At 34.5% G+C, this 17,834-nt stretch overlaps 1 protein-coding gene across 2 annotated transcripts in view; it reads right to left on the bottom strand.

Moving 5' to 3' along the window:
- Positions 1–1,008: 1,008 nt before the first annotated feature.
- NCKAP1 (NCK-associated protein 1) overlaps positions 1,009–17,834 on the bottom strand; it is a 112,638-nt gene continuing 95,812 nt past the window's right edge. Inside the window, exons 25-32 of one of the 2 annotated variants that reach the window (XM_006864027.1) lie at positions 13,137–13,230; positions 8,810–8,892; positions 7,688–7,768; positions 5,950–6,043; positions 4,341–4,457; positions 3,467–3,576; positions 2,549–2,638; positions 1,009–1,972 (exon numbers count right to left, since the gene is read on the bottom strand). In XM_006864027.1, coding sequence (XP_006864089.1) covers positions 1,856–1,972; positions 2,549–2,638; positions 3,467–3,576; positions 4,341–4,457; positions 5,950–6,043; positions 7,688–7,768; positions 8,810–8,892; positions 13,137–13,230 — 786 coding nt within the window. In that variant the 3' untranslated portion in view covers positions 1,009–1,855. The remainder of the gene's footprint in view (positions 1,973–2,548; positions 2,639–3,466; positions 3,577–4,340; positions 4,458–5,949; positions 6,044–7,687; positions 7,769–8,809; positions 8,893–13,136; positions 13,231–17,834) is intronic. The other variant, XM_006864028.1, reaches the window with a different exon arrangement.

The raw sequence follows: 17,834 nt of genomic DNA on the forward strand, positions 1-17,834 counted from the left end.
AGAGTCTAACAATTTATATGGATAAGAGTTGGTCAAAACTTCATGTGACTATGAAAAGGTGATTTTCTATGGGCTTACACAATGGTAAAGAATGGCTTTTGTATACCCTTGTGCCTGCCTTTCCACATACGATCCCTATCAAAGTGCACATACACAAATACCTACTTTACCTCTCAGGATATCATTGCTAACCAAGTTATTCCCACTCTAGAAACTTAATGTTTCAAAACAAACAGCATTAAATGCTAGTTCCAACTGTTCACTTTATAATGAGGCTGAACCAGGTCTGAGAAAGCATTCCATTTAAAATTTCCTCCCCTTTTAAAGAATCTTCATGGTATCGTTGAAGTTTTTTGACAGTGACAACTATTCCTGTTTTAAACTGGAGGAAGCACACATTAAGATAGCAGTATGATAATCTTCTATCCCCTTAATATCATTCCATTTCTTGTATCTGAACAAAGAAAAGCATTGTAACTGAGTCTGCAGCAGCTTTCTTTAATCTTGACACAAGTTACCAGTGTATACATAGAAAGCACTAAACAATAAAAGCTCTCTATAATATCTAAATACAAAGCTGCTGAGAAACAGTCTTTACAATGCCAATCAAACAGCAAAACATCTGGTTAGTTTTCAAACAACATGAGCTGCTCTTCCCTCCATGCCAACTTCCATCGAATCGTCACTGTGTCTTTTCTATTAATTACCAACTGGTACAGCTGCTAGGAGCAACATTCTCACTAGCTCCATGATAATTCATATTTATTCACTTGTTCAGATAACTCTGTCCATTTGGTTACAGATTTAATATAAATAGCAACTGACAGCAAACAGGTTTTCCTTTTAGTTTGTAATCTTTTTTAAAAAATAGGTAATTTTGCTAATCTTAATCCATTTTCCAGTGGTATGTTTTCAAAACCTTAAAACAAATCCTTTTAATATTTGAACTGGTATACAACACTGTATATACACAATTCAAAAACTTTCATATTGCTAAATTAATTTTTGAGGATCCCAAATTAAAGAAATCATTCAAACTGTGATACATTCTAGTGTTTATTTTGTGTTATGGCAGGTACACTTGAATTTCAAAAATTTAAAACATAAAAAGTGATTAGGGACTAACATTTGTTATCAACAGTTCATGAATGACTATGATTGTGTATTATACAGCAGGATACAATGGTAGTACTAATGCCAATGGGGCACCATGGAAGTTAGTCTAAATTTATCTCTAGGCTTTATAAAAGCAACAATATATGCTGCTGTTTAGAATTTTGATACATTGTCTGCTTCTGATGCTGAGCAGTTATTTTAACATTTTTAATGTTACACAGTGTTTGTTATAGCATTTAGTTTGGCAAATGTTTCAAAATAAGGAAAAAAGTAGAAATATACTCATAACATCACAGAAATGCACATCCAATTTTGATTTTAATAAGAACCATAGGTACAGATCAGAACTCTTCCGTATATGAAATAATTTACACACAGATGAATGCTGTATCACTATCTAAAATAATCACTAAATACAGTTATTTTTCAGAAATAAACAAGCAAAGGGTTTTTTCATTATCAAATATCAAAAACATGTAGACAATGTATGTTTTTAAAACAAATGATACTCTAAATTATAGGAATAATTTCAGTTAATTCAATGAATGTGCACCCTCAATCAACCAGGTTTTATTGAATTACCACCATATTAAGAAACCAATGATCAGAAAATACAACTGTATGAAAGAAATTTATAACCCACAAAACTGTTTTTCAGGCCTTAAGGTAAAATAGTTCCACAGTTTACAGGTAAAACTGAGGCAACAAAAATGCGTGCTTATCTTCAACAGTAGATATTTTATGCAGAGGATGTAACACTTTGTTTGTAGACTGCATGGTACGCATTTCTCAGCAAGACGTATGGAAAACAAGATTCCAAAAGATCCATTGTTAGGAATGGGGATTCCTGCACAATCTGAAAAATTCAAAAATTCACCAGAATTTAAGTTTTTTATAATGGGGACATTCACTGATACTTGCAACCATAATTTCTTATCTGCTTTTATTATCAACAGACACAAATTATTTTTAAAATCTGAAATGTGAATGACCTGCTATGTATTCTATTAAATAATTAAATCCTTACTGGAGCAAAAAGTTTCATCTTTCTCTGGAGGAGCGGCTAGCAGATTTGAATTGCTGACCTTCTGGTTAGCAGCCCAATGTGTAACCACTACAGAACCAAGGCATGTCAAGCCAGAGTAGAAAAAAAAAGATTTGAGCTATAGAAGTTCTGAGTCATTAGGATAGACACAAATATCTATCTTCAGGTAAGAGGAGTTATTTTAAATGAAGGGAAAGTCATAGTAGAAATAAGCACAGCTGATTCATGAATGCTTCAGAGAAGAAACTGAGTAGGAGTAGAGAATTCTAAAAACTTCTATCAGATGGATTCAGAATATAGAGAAATAGGAAAAATGGAAGTGAGTTCAAACTGATACATAATATAAATATAAAGGCCAAGTGTTTTTGTTAATGAAGTACAACTTACCATATCTAGCAGTAAATACACAGATTCTCTATTTCTTGTTGTAGTTTTATCGGTCTCTTGGCCAATTTTCAAAAGACTGGAGGATGCAAGCTTAAAGATGCACATACATTTTAAATAAGTTTTTTTTTTTTTAATGCAATGTTCATCAGATACTAATTTTCTATGTTCTTCAACTTCTAACACATTTCAATCATTCAGTATAATACATAAGCAATTAAATAATTAAATAAGAAGTGTTTGGTGGTTGTGGTTATGTGCCATGGAGTCGGTTCCAACTCATAGCACAAGTACAAGTTACTTTATCCTCAAGTTAGTACTATAATTTGCTTTAAAAATAAAAATATCTTTTTAAGCAGCTAACAGGATTTATCATTTAAGCAAATATTTTAGTGTTGATTATACCATGGTACATGTTTCAAATGGAAAAATGGTATGTTGAGAAAAAAAAAAGATACTATGCTGACATCGAAACTAAGAGCCATACTCTTGAGGCTCGATGTAACACTGCCTAGTATTCTTTCTTTGAGTTTATTACCATTAGCATCTCTCGTCCAAAAAGAAAAAATTATGTTTTTAGAGGGAGCTTTTTGCCTCAATCATCCTATCTTCAAAACCCGTGGCATATTTTCAGTTACCAACCAAACATTAGCTATTATATTGCAGAGTTTTAGAAATGAGTAAGACACTTCTGCGTCCACAAGGGGGAAAGGTTAGACTGATTGCTCCTTGGTTTTAATGATCTACTTTCACCTGTTCTTTCAATAAATTAGAGAATGACATTCATTCTCCCCAAGAAAAGAATGTCAAAAGGCATATGCCATTAGAGAACATTCAAGGTAAAAAGAATATAATTGTTATATCTGATCAGTTGTAATTTCAATCATTTTGATGTAAATTTTGCTACTGGATTATACATACCGCCAGGAATTCTTTAAGACGATCTTCAATGCTCCCTTTGTGAATTGTAAACAAAGCTGCTGCAATCTGATTGATGGCTTTGGCCAAGCAATGTATATTGTTGCAGTGCCCTGAGAAAGTACAAATAGCTCTGTGTGGTTTTTGTGTAACCCCACAACATAAAATAATGCAGAGGCAAACCCTTAATGACTTACAATCTATGTAAATAGTAGCATGATTAAAAACAGGCTTGGTTGCATAGCCTTTCACTTGAACTAGACCAATAGTCAAACTGATAGAGTGGCAATTTAGTCCTTTAGCTTAAAAATAATGTAGTAAAAGAGCAACAGATTAATAATGCCTATATTAAATATGTAAATACTCCTTAAACAAAGCTTTAAATGAAACAGTAAGTTTTATGTCTTGCAAACTTAAAAACAACAGAGTCTCCTAGCTGCTTACATATTAAATCACTTAATCCTAAAATAATTTTAAAAATTAGCTCTTCCCTAATCATCCAGTACCATATATACATTCAGACACATGTACACTCACACATGTACGTTTCAGATATCAATTAACTGGAGTCTCGCTGTTGTAAAGTGCTGTCGAGTCGGTTCTGACCCATAGCGACTCTATCTATATAGGGTTTCTAAGGAGCAGCTGGTGAGCTTGAACCGACCTTGCTGTTCAAACCAACTTTGCAGTCCAGTGCATTAACCCACAGCACCACACCAGGACAGAGAAGCGGACTATCCAAAGGCACACAACAGCTAGTTAACTGAGAAAACTTTAACCACATTGTATTAAAAAGAACACAAATTATATAAAGAAAAAAAATCTACGTATCAAAATCCAATTTTCCACTGCCAAAACAGTATTAAACCACTATTACCTTCTATAGCAGGGCTGTACTGCGACATCACATTACTAGCCAGAGTTGGCAAAGAAACTGCCACAAAGACCATGAGGAGGCAAGCAATTTTATATTCTTCTTCTGGACTAATGTTTTCTAAAAGACAAAAGTTAAGAGTAAAACCAAAGTATTTCTCTTCAAGATTATTAAAAGTTGATCATTTATACCAGACAAAACAAAATTTTATTTTGTATAAATTATTTAATTAGCACACTTGAGAACGGATCACAATTTTGCTAGGAAAAATACAAAATAAAGTAGTAACTATGTTGTTAAGTGCCAGCTAGTCAGTTCTGACTCACAGCAACCTTCTATATAGGGTTACTGAGGAGTGGCTGGTGAATATGAACCACCTACCTTGCAGTTTAAATAGATCTTGCAGTCCAGTGCTTATCCTACAATGCCACATCAGAACTCCCATGAATGAAAATATCAAGCACTAAAAACAAAATCTTTTAAACATACAATTCTTTCTAAAATATTTACTTTAATGTATACTCATGGTGGATTAACTAAACACTTCTTATCTGGTACCCTTGAACTTCTAGTTATCATTCAACATCACTCTAGCAAGTAAAACAGAACGTCCTAGTGTGGCTCTGTAGGATAAACACTCAACTGCAAGGGCTGGTTTGAATCACATGGTTGGTGGTTCAAACTCACCAGTTGCTCTTTATAAACTCTATACAGGCTTGCTATGGGTTGAAAACGACTCAGCGGCACTTAACAACAATTAGGTATAGGAACCCCGGTAGTGTAATGGATTACAGTATAGCTGGGCTGCTGCTAACTGCCAAGTCAGTAGTCCGAATCTACCAGTTGCTCAGTGAGAGAAAGATGTGGCTTTCTGATCCTGTAAAGATTTACAGCCTTGGAAACTCTTATTAAAGATCAGTGAGAGAAAGATGTGGCTTTCTGATCCTGTAAAGATTTACAGCCTTGGAAACTCTTATTAAAGATCACTATGAGTCAGAAACAACTGGATGGCATACACCCACCACCACTGCTGGGTAATATGGGGAGCGCGATAGCTCCATAGGATAAGCGCTGGACTGTGAATCACAAGGTCTGCGGTTGGAGCACATCAGCCTCTCAGCAGGAGAAAGATGAGGCTTTCTGCTTCTGCAAAGATTTAAAGTCTTGAAAATCTTATACAGGGTCACTATGAGTGGGAACTAACATGATGGCACTTAGCAACAACAAGGGGTATACAACAACAAGGGGTATATACCTTGGAGTGAAAGTGCTAGGTAATATTGTAGTTCTATATTTAACTTTCAACTTTCTGAAGAACTGCCAAACTGTTTTCCACAGTGGCTGTACCATTCCAAACACTTTTCTTTAAATTTTATTCCTTAATCCAGGTAACGCAATTTTCCTTGCACCCTTTACAACCCAACTATTTTTAAAAAACTTACTTATATTTATTTATACTTGTTTTCTTCACTGATGTTGTATGTGTCACTTATTAAAGCCACATCATTCCTTACTCACTTGGCCTCTTAAACAAGTATTTGAATAAACAAATGAGTATCACACCTGTCTGTATGCTCTGGAAGTTTGATATGTTTATTAGTGCATTTTTTACCTGATTTTTGTGAGGAGAGAGCTACCACCAAGGCAGGATCAATCTCACAAGGTAATCCAGCAGCTGATGATAACTCATACACATTCATTGCAACCTGACGAAATATAAGAACTGAGTAAAAACCACCCTAAAAAATTTCTGAGGAATCATACTTTCAGAGGCTATGTACTGTGTAAATTAAAAGTCTATTAGAACACAAGGGAAATTCAAAGACTTGGATGAAGCAAGGATGAAGCAAGAACTATGCATAACTAACCTACATAGAACAAGGTAGTTTAATATTTACTTATGTGCTCCTGGCTTTAACTTCCCTACTGCTATTTTTCTTAGAAATGGATATAAAATATCCAGCCAAAAAATAATATACATGAATGAAAGTGAATCAAAATTACTAAGCCAGTATTTAGTTCCATAAATTTTTATTAAACTATAGTGGTTCAGTGCAATCAAATTGCATCATACCTATAACTATGGTAGGCTACTTATTATAACAGACTTTAAAGGAATACTGATTAAAAAAGTAAGATAAAGAAATTTCTAAACATTAATGTAATTTTTTCCCACAGATGTTGTTGTTGTTGTTGTTATTCAAGACATTATGACTGTTCAATACCTCAGTTAAAAGCTATTTACTTACATAACAGATTCTACCGAGTAATACAACAAAAAAACCTCAGTATAAAATATATAATAAAACTTACAGCTTATAAAAAATCCTGCATGCCTTGATATATTTAAACTCTAGAGATATATACTTGGGGTTCTTTTCTCTTCAACCTTACATAAAAATTAACTCAAAATTGATATACACATAAACAAAAGCACTACCAACTGAAAAAGAAAATGTAGACATAAACCTTAAAGACCTTGGTGAGGCAATGGTTTCTTTGACAAGATATCAAAAGTACAAGCTATAAAAGAATTAATATAAATTGGGTATCAAAGTAAAAAATTGTGTGCTTCAGTAGACACCATCTATAAATTGAAATGACAACTCATGGAATGAGAGACAATACATCCAGTAAAGGACTTACATCTAGAATATATGAAGAACCTTTACCTCAAACAGAAAAAGAAACAATGCAATTTAAAAATGGACAAAGGATCTGAATAATACAAGTAGTCGTTCAGAGCATGAAATTTTGGTCATAATTTGCTGTATCAGGACACAGATAGTGACTCTTGTTATTTGTGGTACTTATGTTCTAAGAGAAATACAGAGTTAGGCTCTTGCAAGCCTCTAGTCACAATATTTTGTGAACCATTAATATATAACTTTGTTATATGTATCTTTCTGCTTAAAATAATTATTTTTCTGATTCTGCTTTACGATCACATGTATATAATCTTAAATTTAAGGAAAATAAGATCAATTTCCAGCCTATTTTACATTGCTATAGGAGTCCTGGTGTGGCACTGTGGGTTAAGGTTAATGTACTGAACTGCAAGGTATCTTAAACTGTAAGGTCGATGGTTCAAGCTCACTAGCTCTTCCTCAGAAACCCTATATGCTATGATTCAGAACTGACTTGATGGCACTTAACAACAACATAGGTGATCTAGGGAGAATGAATTCCAAAATGCCTTGGTCCTGAATTCTCAAAGATGTATCTTCAAAGAAAAGCATGTTAACTAACCACTCTAAAATAGAATTTTTACAATAGTTTAGGATTCATTACCTTGTATTTTATATGTAAATAAAATACAAACCATAAAATCCAAATAGTTAATTTATTACCTTCATATCAGTTTCTCTCGGAATGTGATCTTTAAAATCTTCAATTGAACTTACAAGAAAAGGAATGTGGTAGGATAAAACCTAGGTAAGACAAGAAATAAGAAGTTACAATTAATAGGGACCTCTAACTCTATAAAAGGACCTCTGGTAGTATAGTGGTTATGAGTTGGGCATCTAACCTCAAGGTCAAGTTCAAAACTACCAGCTGTTCACGGGAGAAAGATGAGGCTTTCTGCTCCTGTAAAGATTTACAACCTCGACAAACCTATGCAGGGTTGCTGAGTTGGAATCAACTCCATGGCACACCACCACCACCACCACCAACAACAACAACAACTTTATAAAAAGCTACCATTTAATTTTTTCATGTACATTATTTTACTTTGTCTATTTTTATTTTCATGTGATTTTCCAAAGTACTAAGAAACAAGCAAGTGGAATATATTCAATGACAAATCAAAAACTTTCAAATTGAAAAAAAAATTCTCTAAGGATTACTAGTAAAGTTAAAAAATAAAAACAAGTGTAGCATGCAGATATTATACTGCTCAAATTTTGGAAAAAAAATGGCTTCAATTCTAATTTCTAGTACTATATATAACTAGGAGTACTGGTGGCAGGGTGGTTACGCACTTGGCTGGTAACCGAGGTTAGCAGTTTGAACCCAACAGCTACTGTGTAGGAAGAAAATGTGGCACTTTACTTCCATAAAGATTTACTACTTTAGAAACTTTATCTCATTATGCGGCAATTCTGCTCTGTATCATTAGGTTGTTGAGTCAGAATCAACTTGAAGGCAATGGGTTTGGATTTTATGGTGATTTTTAAGAAAGACTGGAATTTTAAGTATGCATGTATTGTTATTAAGGTCAACCCATGGCGACCCTGTCTAGGGTTTCCGAGGCTATAAATTGTTACAAGAGCAGAAAGCCTCATCTTTCTTTCACAGAACCGCTGGTAGTATTGAACTGCTGGCCTTGAGATTAGCAGCCCAACTCGTAACCATTACGCTACCAGAGCTCCTTTACCAACTGTAAAATTAAAGAATATCTTAATTAATTTCCAGAAAATTTAAAAGGAATTATTTAGATGTAGGGAATGTATTTTCAGATGATTTCTTACATCTCTCAGTGCTTCTTGTGCCAGTGATCGGAAGGATAATATCACACCAATTATTGTCATCCTCTTCAAGACACTGTCAACAGCTAAATTTGAAGAAAAGAAAGGAAAGAAGAAAACAAATTGGTTTTTTTCTTAATCTTGGAAAAAACTCTTAAAGTCAGACAATCCACTTATAATAAAAGCCACTATTAATGGTAATTTGATTACAACAGATTAGACTAAGCCTCAGGTAGTTATGAGTTAGAATCAACTTAGTAGAAATGTATTTTGGTGTTTTTTTGTGCTTAATTTAAACTATTTTACCTTTGAGGTAATTACAGTTTACTTGAAACAGAGTACACTATATTCTTTTAAATAAATAAGAAAAGTTCTCTAGAATGTCGAAACCATCATAAAGGTAGTCACTTATATAAACCAATTTCAGAAAGGGAAGGTAGGAAGAATGGCAACTGGGGGGTGAAAGTGGAAGCTGGTTAGAATGAACATAAGTAAAATCCTCAAATGCCCCAGAAAATTGAAGAAGTTAAATTCTAAAGTTGCTGTGGTTTTGAGAGACAAGTAACACAAAATGCCTATTGAAAGCACAAGCAGTTTTGGCAGGACCAGGCTGCTGAAGACCACAAATGAATTTTCCTTTAACCACATTTTGATTAGAAAGTATTACTCTGAAAACTACTACACATTCAATAAAAAACTGATTTAACAAAAACAAGGAAGATGAGGATTAGAAGGGTGAACACCTTTAGATTTTCTATTTTGGCGCTATGAGATAATACAGAACAATGATCTAGATCTCAAGTAGCAGTCTAATTTGGCTGTCAACAGAACTAAGAAAATATGTCATAGTTATGGGAGGAATAAAAATCTATGTACATTTGTCTATGTGTATGTATACAACAAATTTCTAGGAGATGGGTAGAAAACCTCTGAGGAGTAAGAATGGGGAAAATTGCTTTGACTTTCTGTCTTTTGTGTGGCTTGTTTAAATTTTTACCATTTTATTAAAATGCCCAAATATAAATTAAAACATGATGAATATTATAATAGTAGTATTAAAAAAATGACATAAAGCACAAATATGTTATATATTCTACATGAGCAGGACCTAGTCTTGCAATCTTTTAATCTAACTCTAGCACTCAGCAAGGAATCCTGGTGTGACACTATAGGATAAATACTGGACTGTTAACAGCTAGCAGTTCAAACCTATCACTGACTCCTCAGAAACCCTATACAGGGTCACTATGAGTCGAAACATACTGGACGGAACTTAACAACAGCATTTAGTAAAGTGCCTGATACCTAAGCAGACCAGCAGATGTTCAGTGAAATGGTGACTCAAAATATGAGACTAGAAAATTGTTATTATCCAGAGAAAGAATGAAGTTGATCAAGAAAGATTTCTCTGAGAAAATGTTATCCAAGTTGGGTACTGAGGACTAAAGAGAAAAGGACATTCCAAGGTCAGAAAACAAGAAAAACACAGAACAATAACAATATACCCAGATTAAGGAATGCCAAGGAAGTAAATAAATAATTGGAAACAGAGTTAAATTGCTGTTGTTAACCGCTATGGAGTTGGTTCCAACTCATGGTAACCCTGTATAATATTGTAAGGCTGCAAATCTTTGTGTGGGAAGAAAGTCTTAATCTTTCTCCCACAGAGTGATTGGTGGGCTTGAACCACCAACCTTGTGTTTCATAGGCCAGTGCTTATCCTACAGAGCCACCATACTCCCCCCTCCCTTTAAAGGATAACATCCATAATTAATTAAGTTTGTTGAAACAGTTTCCTTTTGATTTGTACAATAGTTCTGAGAAATTGCACTCTAAAAAATTTTAACTTTGTCATAGCTATTTCACCAACACTTCTCCTCATCCCCCATAATTTTCATTAACATCCCAAGGAAAGAATACAACAGCAGACTTAAAAAAAATCTACTTAAAGACAAATTTCATATATACGAGCTCTTGTTGTTAAATGCCGTCTAGTCTGATCAGCAAGTAGTCCAGTACTTAATGGCAATAGTGCCAGAGAGTTAAATAAAGGTAAGCAAAGTATTGAACATCACAATGGATTGACTGCTTTTGCTCATCAGCTGCTCCTTAGAAACCCTATACAGGGTCACTATGGGTCGAAATCGACTCGACGGCACTTGAAAACAACAACAAAATCTGATGTTGGAGTTCTGGTGTGGTGCTGTGGGCTAAAGCACTGGATTGCAAGGTTGGTTTGAACCACAAGGTCAGCAGTTCGCAGCCGCTCCTTGGAAACCCTTATTACGGTCACTCTAAGTCCGGACCGACTCAACTGCTCTTAACAACAACAATTTGATATTACAGAGCTAAAAGGTTGTTTATTAGTAGGCAAGTATATGGAATGGTCAAGTTAAGTTTTTAATGAGAGAAACAAGAAAACAAAAAACCCCACAAATAATAAAAAGATTATATAGTAAAGCAATTAATTAAAAATAGATTAAAATGAATAATTCCCACTACGTATTTATATGCACCCTCTTCCCGACAATGCCACCAAATGACTCTCTGTGTTTTCTTTGACTAATTTTACTTCTGACCAGACAGTTTTTATATTTGGGGTTTAAAGTTCTTTGCATTTTAACACGCGTATATTTGTGTTTTTACCATCATCACCACTAACAGAAAATAGAACAGTTCCATCACCCCTTTCCTTTTATAGTCCTGACAATAACAAGTCAACATGGCTTAATTTTATACTAATTTTTATTAAATACGCTTTTGTTTTTCAAGCCGAATAAGATAGACTAGTCAGTTCTCTAAAGTATCAAAGTTTTATAAAATCTGATATGGCTCAAAGCATTTAAAAGAAAAATATTAAGGAAGTATGTAAAATACATACAAAGCTTTAATTTTCTTAATTATTTATGAGGGCTTCACAAAGCTTGGGGAAAATTCCAATATCTTTTAATTCCATTTTTTTAACAAACTTTTTGAAACCCCCTGGTTTTATTTGGGAAATAAACTCTCCTGTTTTATCAAATTCAAAGAATATTTTATTTGATATTTCATCTTTTTTAATATCAGGTTAAGTTTTTAAATGAACAAATAAGTAGAACTTTAAACGTAATTTCTAATTTTAATATTAAGAATTCAGGCACACACACACACACACAAAAATGAATGAATTCAGGTGTATCTGAAAATTATCTGACTAGACCCACTTTAATAAATACTTAAGATTCAACTGTTTTATAATATACTTCCCACAATAAATCACTGTTGAGAAGACATTTAAAAAGTTACAGGCTCAGGTATATTCCTGAAATGGAATACTATTTAACAACAAAAAAGAATAAAAACTACTGATTCACTTAATAATGATGAATTTATGCTAAATGAAAAAAAGCTAGATCTGAGTATATACTATGTAATTCCATTTATAGGATTCTAGAAGAAGCCAAATAAATATGTAGTGATAAAAATCAGATCAGTGGCTATTTGCGTTTAAGCATAAGGATTGAGAGGAAACTTTCTGGGATGGTAGACCTATTTATCTTCATGGGGCAATCAATGCTTGTACAGTTATAGACATTTGCCATAATGTATACCATGTGGTTCACTTAAATGTGTACACTGTATTATATGTAAACATAATAAAGTTGATGTTTAGAAAGTTACACACATATAAGTTATTAAAAATTCTTTAAATTAATGTAGATCTACTACACTGATATTAGTGGGTTCAATAATTAATTGATGATGCTATCATTGTTAAGTGCCTTTGAGTTGGTTCCAACTCATAGCAGCTCTGACTTAGGGTTTCCGAGGCCGTAAATCTTTATGGGAGCAGAAAGCCTCATCTTTCTCCTGCAGAATAGCTGGTAGTTTCGAACTACTGACAGTGAAATTAGCAGCTGACCGTGAAATTAGCAGCCCATCTTGTAACCACTGTACTACCAGAGCTATTTTAATTGATAACATCCACTGAAGAAGCCATGGTTCTGCTAATTACAAGGTTGGCTATTCAAATTCACCAGCTACTACTACATGGCAGACAGATGAGGTTGTCATAAAGACTTAAGGTCTCAAAAACCCTAAAGTGAAGGTCTACTCTGTCTTATAGGCTCACTATGAGTTGGAAACAACTCATTGACAGTGGAGAATGAATATACATTAAGTATCTGACATACAAGTATGGTTAAAATTTTTTCTAATTCTCTTAATAAGCTAAAGAGTGCTTGTGATATTTTTACTACTTATATTTACGTGTAACAAATTTAAAGCAAAACTTAAAAACTCAATGTCAAAGTTGTCTTAATGTCTACAAAAAGCATCATGAGTTACTCACACGATAATCTTTTAAAGAGTGCAGCCATCTGGTCTGGTTTGTCAAAGCTGGTCCTCATTTGTGTTAGCACATCAACATTTTCCACCACAAGTTTCTTTAAAAAAAAAAAAAAAGGAAAGGAAAGATCTTAGGATAAGATAAGCACACATTTCCATGTGTTAATGAGATAAGGGCATGCTTGGAAATTATAGCTTAGCAAGAGGAAATATAGTTCAAGAAATTCAGATGTTCTTATATTTTTGTTGTTATTTTAATAACTTTAAAAACTTAATAAAATACTATATTTCGCTTAGACAGAGAATAGCATCCATAACTAAAAAGACGACATTCAAGGGGAAATAGCAGGCAACAAATGTCAACAAAAACAAAAATGAACTTGCCAACATTAAAGTCGGTCATGTACACATTAGAGTTTGTCTTAGACGTTGATATTATCACTGTATATAGATAGTCTGAGAGAGGAACTTGTTTGGGAATTATGACATAGCAATGTTTCCCAGCACAAGTTATAAAATGAGAGTACAAGTTATCTACCTTCTCTTTCAGCGACCACAGAAAACATGGGGAATGGTGAGGAAAAAGAAATTCTCTTTATACAACTAAGGGAAGAGAGGAAAGACTAGTTGCTGTTCAGGAACATTATAGCTCATCAATGACTTTTTATTACAAGGAACACTAGAAAAGTAATGTAACTTTAAAACCGCAACTAAACAAACAGCTAATTAATTCCAATCTGTCAGCGATAAGGCTATAAAACAATAAATTTGAGTTTCTAAGACAGTAAAGGGAAAAATGAATTAGACATTCTACTTTGTTACTATTTTTGTTCTGTACCTGTACCATTTAGAATTTACTAGTAAATTTTATCACTACCACACTAGCCCAATGTCTTTTATAATTCAACTAAAGATTATCATTTCTGATTTCCATCTTTATAAAATTGTTAGACAGCATTCTTATTATTTTTGCCTCTCTATGGTGATTTTCGGGGAGTCCTGGTGGTACAGCAGTAAAATGCTCAGCTGCTAACTGAAAGGTAAATTGTTTGAACAGAACAATCCCTCTGAAGGAGAAAGATGTGGCAGTCTGCTTCTGTAAAGCTTTACAGCCGTGGAAACCCTATGGGGTATTTCTCTTGTGTCACCAAGAGTTGGAATTGAATTAATGGCAGTGGGTTTGGTTTTGGTAACAGTGATGCTCAGCCTTTATTTAACAATTACTTGTGGAGGTCTTTCCCAATACACACACTGAGAGAGGCCCCATTTAGCAATCCTGGGTAGGAACAGATAGCGACCGTATTTGTTAAAGTGTCATGGTTGTTACAAATCTAAGTGAGCCTGTAAAACAACCTTAAAAATTCATAAAATCATTTTTCCTAGCACAAGTATAAACCTTCTTCATGGTAAAAGCAAAAAAACAGCCAGAACCAGTTGCTTTCAAGTCCATTTCAATGCACAACAACCTAGCGTATGAGAGTAGACCTGTGCAGTGACCTTCTAGAAGCAGACTAGTAGAGTTTTCAGTGTTCCCTTGTTCTGTTATGCTTAAGAGGAACCTCTTGGTGTATGTATAAGTTTCTCAAGAACACAATTAAGTGTTCCATAATACTCATTCTCTGCAATGTTGTCCATAGCTTGTCATGATTCATACAATCAAAAGCCTTTGTGTAGTCAATAAAGTACAAGTAAACATTTTTATGGTATTCCCTGCTTTCAGTCAAGACCCATCTGACATCAGAAATGATACCCCTCATTCTACATCCTCTTCTGAATCCAGCCTGAACCTCTGACAGTTCCCTATCAGTGTACTGCTGCAGCCATTTTTAAATTATCTATAGCAAAATTTTACTTGTTTGTGATATTAACGATACTGTCGGATGATTTCCGTACTCTGTTGGGTCACCACTCTTTGAATGGGCACAAATATGGATCTCTTACTGTCAGTTGGCCAGGTAGTTGTCTTCCAAATTTTTGGCATAGAAGAGAGCCTCTTCAGTTTCTTGAAAGATTTCAATTTGTATTCTATCAATTTCCTGGACCTTATTTTTTGCCAATGGCTTCAGTGCACCTTGGACTTCCTTCAATATCACTGGCTCTTGATCATACACTACCTGTTGACATTGTTGAACATCAACCATTTCTTTTTGGTACAATGACTCTGTGTATTCTTTCCATCTTCTTTTGATGCTTTCTGTATCATTCAATATTTTGCTTTAAGAACCCTTATGTTTTTGCATGTTGAAGCTTGAAATTTTTCTTCAGTTCTCTCAGTTGGAGAAATGCTGAGCGTGCTCCTCCCTTTTGGTTATTATGATAGTGTTCTGAGAAAGTTAGTAGGCTTTAGCAGAAAAACACCCAGGAAAGCTTCACCAGAGAACCTTTCTCCACCATGACACTGCTCCTGCTCATTGCTCCATCACATAGGACAATTTTATAAGACTTTTGATGGAAACTCATTAGATATCCTGATTTGGCTCCTTCTGATTTTGTTTCCGAATCTTGGAGAGTCCCACTGTGCTCTTTAGGGTAGGTAGTGGACTGCTTAACCTCAAGGTCAATGGCTCAAACTCACCAGCTGTTGGCATACACCAACAGCAATCTTTAATTGCATCTTTCAAAGCCACCTAATTTTCTTCAGTTAGTAATGTAAAAAATAGTGCATTCACATGTTTAAATTCCCAGGACACTCAGTTCTTTAGGGATGGGCAAAATGAGTGGCTTCATCACTTAAAGAAATGTGTTGAACTTGATGGAGCTTGTGTTGAGAAATTAAGTTCATTCTTTTTTAAAGAATGAAACTGATGGAAGACTTTTTATTGCTTAAATATGTTTGCATGAGTAATATATTAACATGGTTCAAAAAAAGAAACATATTAAAAAGCATAGTGAAAAAAAGTATTTGGCCTCTTTTTCCCCCACCTCTCTAGGTCTCTACTTTAATTTCTTATGCATCCTTCCTGATTTTATGATTCCTGAAATAAAAATCTTATTTTGCCTACTATTTTATACAAAAGTAAAATATTTATCTATTATTCTACAGCTAGATTTTCTTCCACTTAACATAAATTTTTGGAGATGTCTATTTCTTCAGTACCTAGCTTATATATGGTAGGTGGTGGTGGTTAAATGCTGTGGAATTGGTTCTGACTCACAGCGACCCTACATAGGGCTTCTGAAGCTGTAAATCTTTACAGGAGCAGAAAGTCTCATCTTTTCTCTGCAGACCTCTGGTGGTTTCAAACCGCTGACCATGAGATTAGCAGCCCTTATTATAACCACTACTCTACCAGAGCTCCTTAGCACTTTAATATTTGCAATATGGCATAAAATTGGGTTATTTGCGAATGTGTTTATCTTGCCAGGTAGGAGCTGAGTCTGAAAACCTCTTTTGCACCTCTGAAGAACAATGTGTAGATTTATTGTAGTTAGAGAGGAGCTGGAGTGCTAACCTCAAGGTCATCAGTTTGAAACTACCAGCCACTCTGCAAGAGAAAGATGAGGCTTTCTGCTCTTGTTTACAGCTTCGAAAACCCTATGCAGGGTCACCTTTGAGTAGGAACTGACTCCACGGCACACCAACACCACCACCATAGGGAGGAGAGGTGCCTGGTCTGGTGATGTAGGATAAGCACTGAAATGCCAACCACTAGGTCTGCGGTTCAAACCCAGCAGCCACTCCTTGGACACCCTACACAGGATTGCTATGAGTCACAACCAAGTTGACACTTAACAAGAACAGGGAGGAGGATGCAATGATGTACTTCGGGTTTGGGGATTATTTTGCTATTTCCAATTGCTGCTAAGTCAATTCAAGTCCATTATGTGTCAGGTTAGAACTGTGCTCAGTAGGGTTTTCATTGGCTCCCCCCTCCCCGAAATTGCCTTATTGTTTAATTCTACTTTTCCACAAACCTTCTGAAGTCCCCTCATATTTGCAAAATATGATTTCTGCACTCTCTGGAACCAATTCAGTTCTTGCCATAGCCACTGTATACTTCAACCTCCTCTTTCTCATGGACCTTTAGCATAAACTGTATTTCATTGGATCAAAGTCACTACTGAATTAAAATTAGGCCATTATTTTACAAGCAACTAAGGGGAAAAATGCTACCAATTAAACTGCCTCACAATATTTTCAAGTCATGCAACTTTAAGACATATAAAAGTTTATGGAAAAAGGAATTAAAAGATATTCCATCAACTCTTTGAAGCTCCTTCAAACACTCAAAATACTAAAATTTAGAATAAATGTGCCTTTGAATCACTGAACTATGGTATAATTGTATGAGGAATTGTTATCATTAAAAAAAAAAAACAACTTTTATACTAAGGCAATTTATAATCACTTTTAATCCAAATGAGGTGACATTTAAATTTACTAGTTGAGGGAACTGGGTTTCAGAGATCGTTAACTTGCCCAAAGTAGAAATATTCAACAGTGGAACTTGAATTCAGGTCTGTCAGATTTAGAAACCCATGCTTTTAACCTCTAAAGAAATTACTGCCAATCTTTAATGTACATCCAAATCATCTGGAGGATATAAAAATGCAGGTTGCGTGGTGCCAGCCCCAGAGTTTCTTATTTAACAGATCTGGGATAAAACTAAGTAGTTTTCCATTTCTAAAAAGTTCATAAGTGATGCTGTTGACCTGGAGAACATATGTTGAGAAACAATACACTAGAGTATTTGTTGGCTTT

This window comes from Chrysochloris asiatica, unplaced genomic scaffold, assembly GCF_000296735.1.
Source record: "Chrysochloris asiatica unplaced genomic scaffold, ChrAsi1.0 scaffold00059, whole genome shotgun sequence".
NCBI classification, from domain to species: Eukaryota; Metazoa; Chordata; class Mammalia; order Afrosoricida; family Chrysochloridae; genus Chrysochloris; species Chrysochloris asiatica.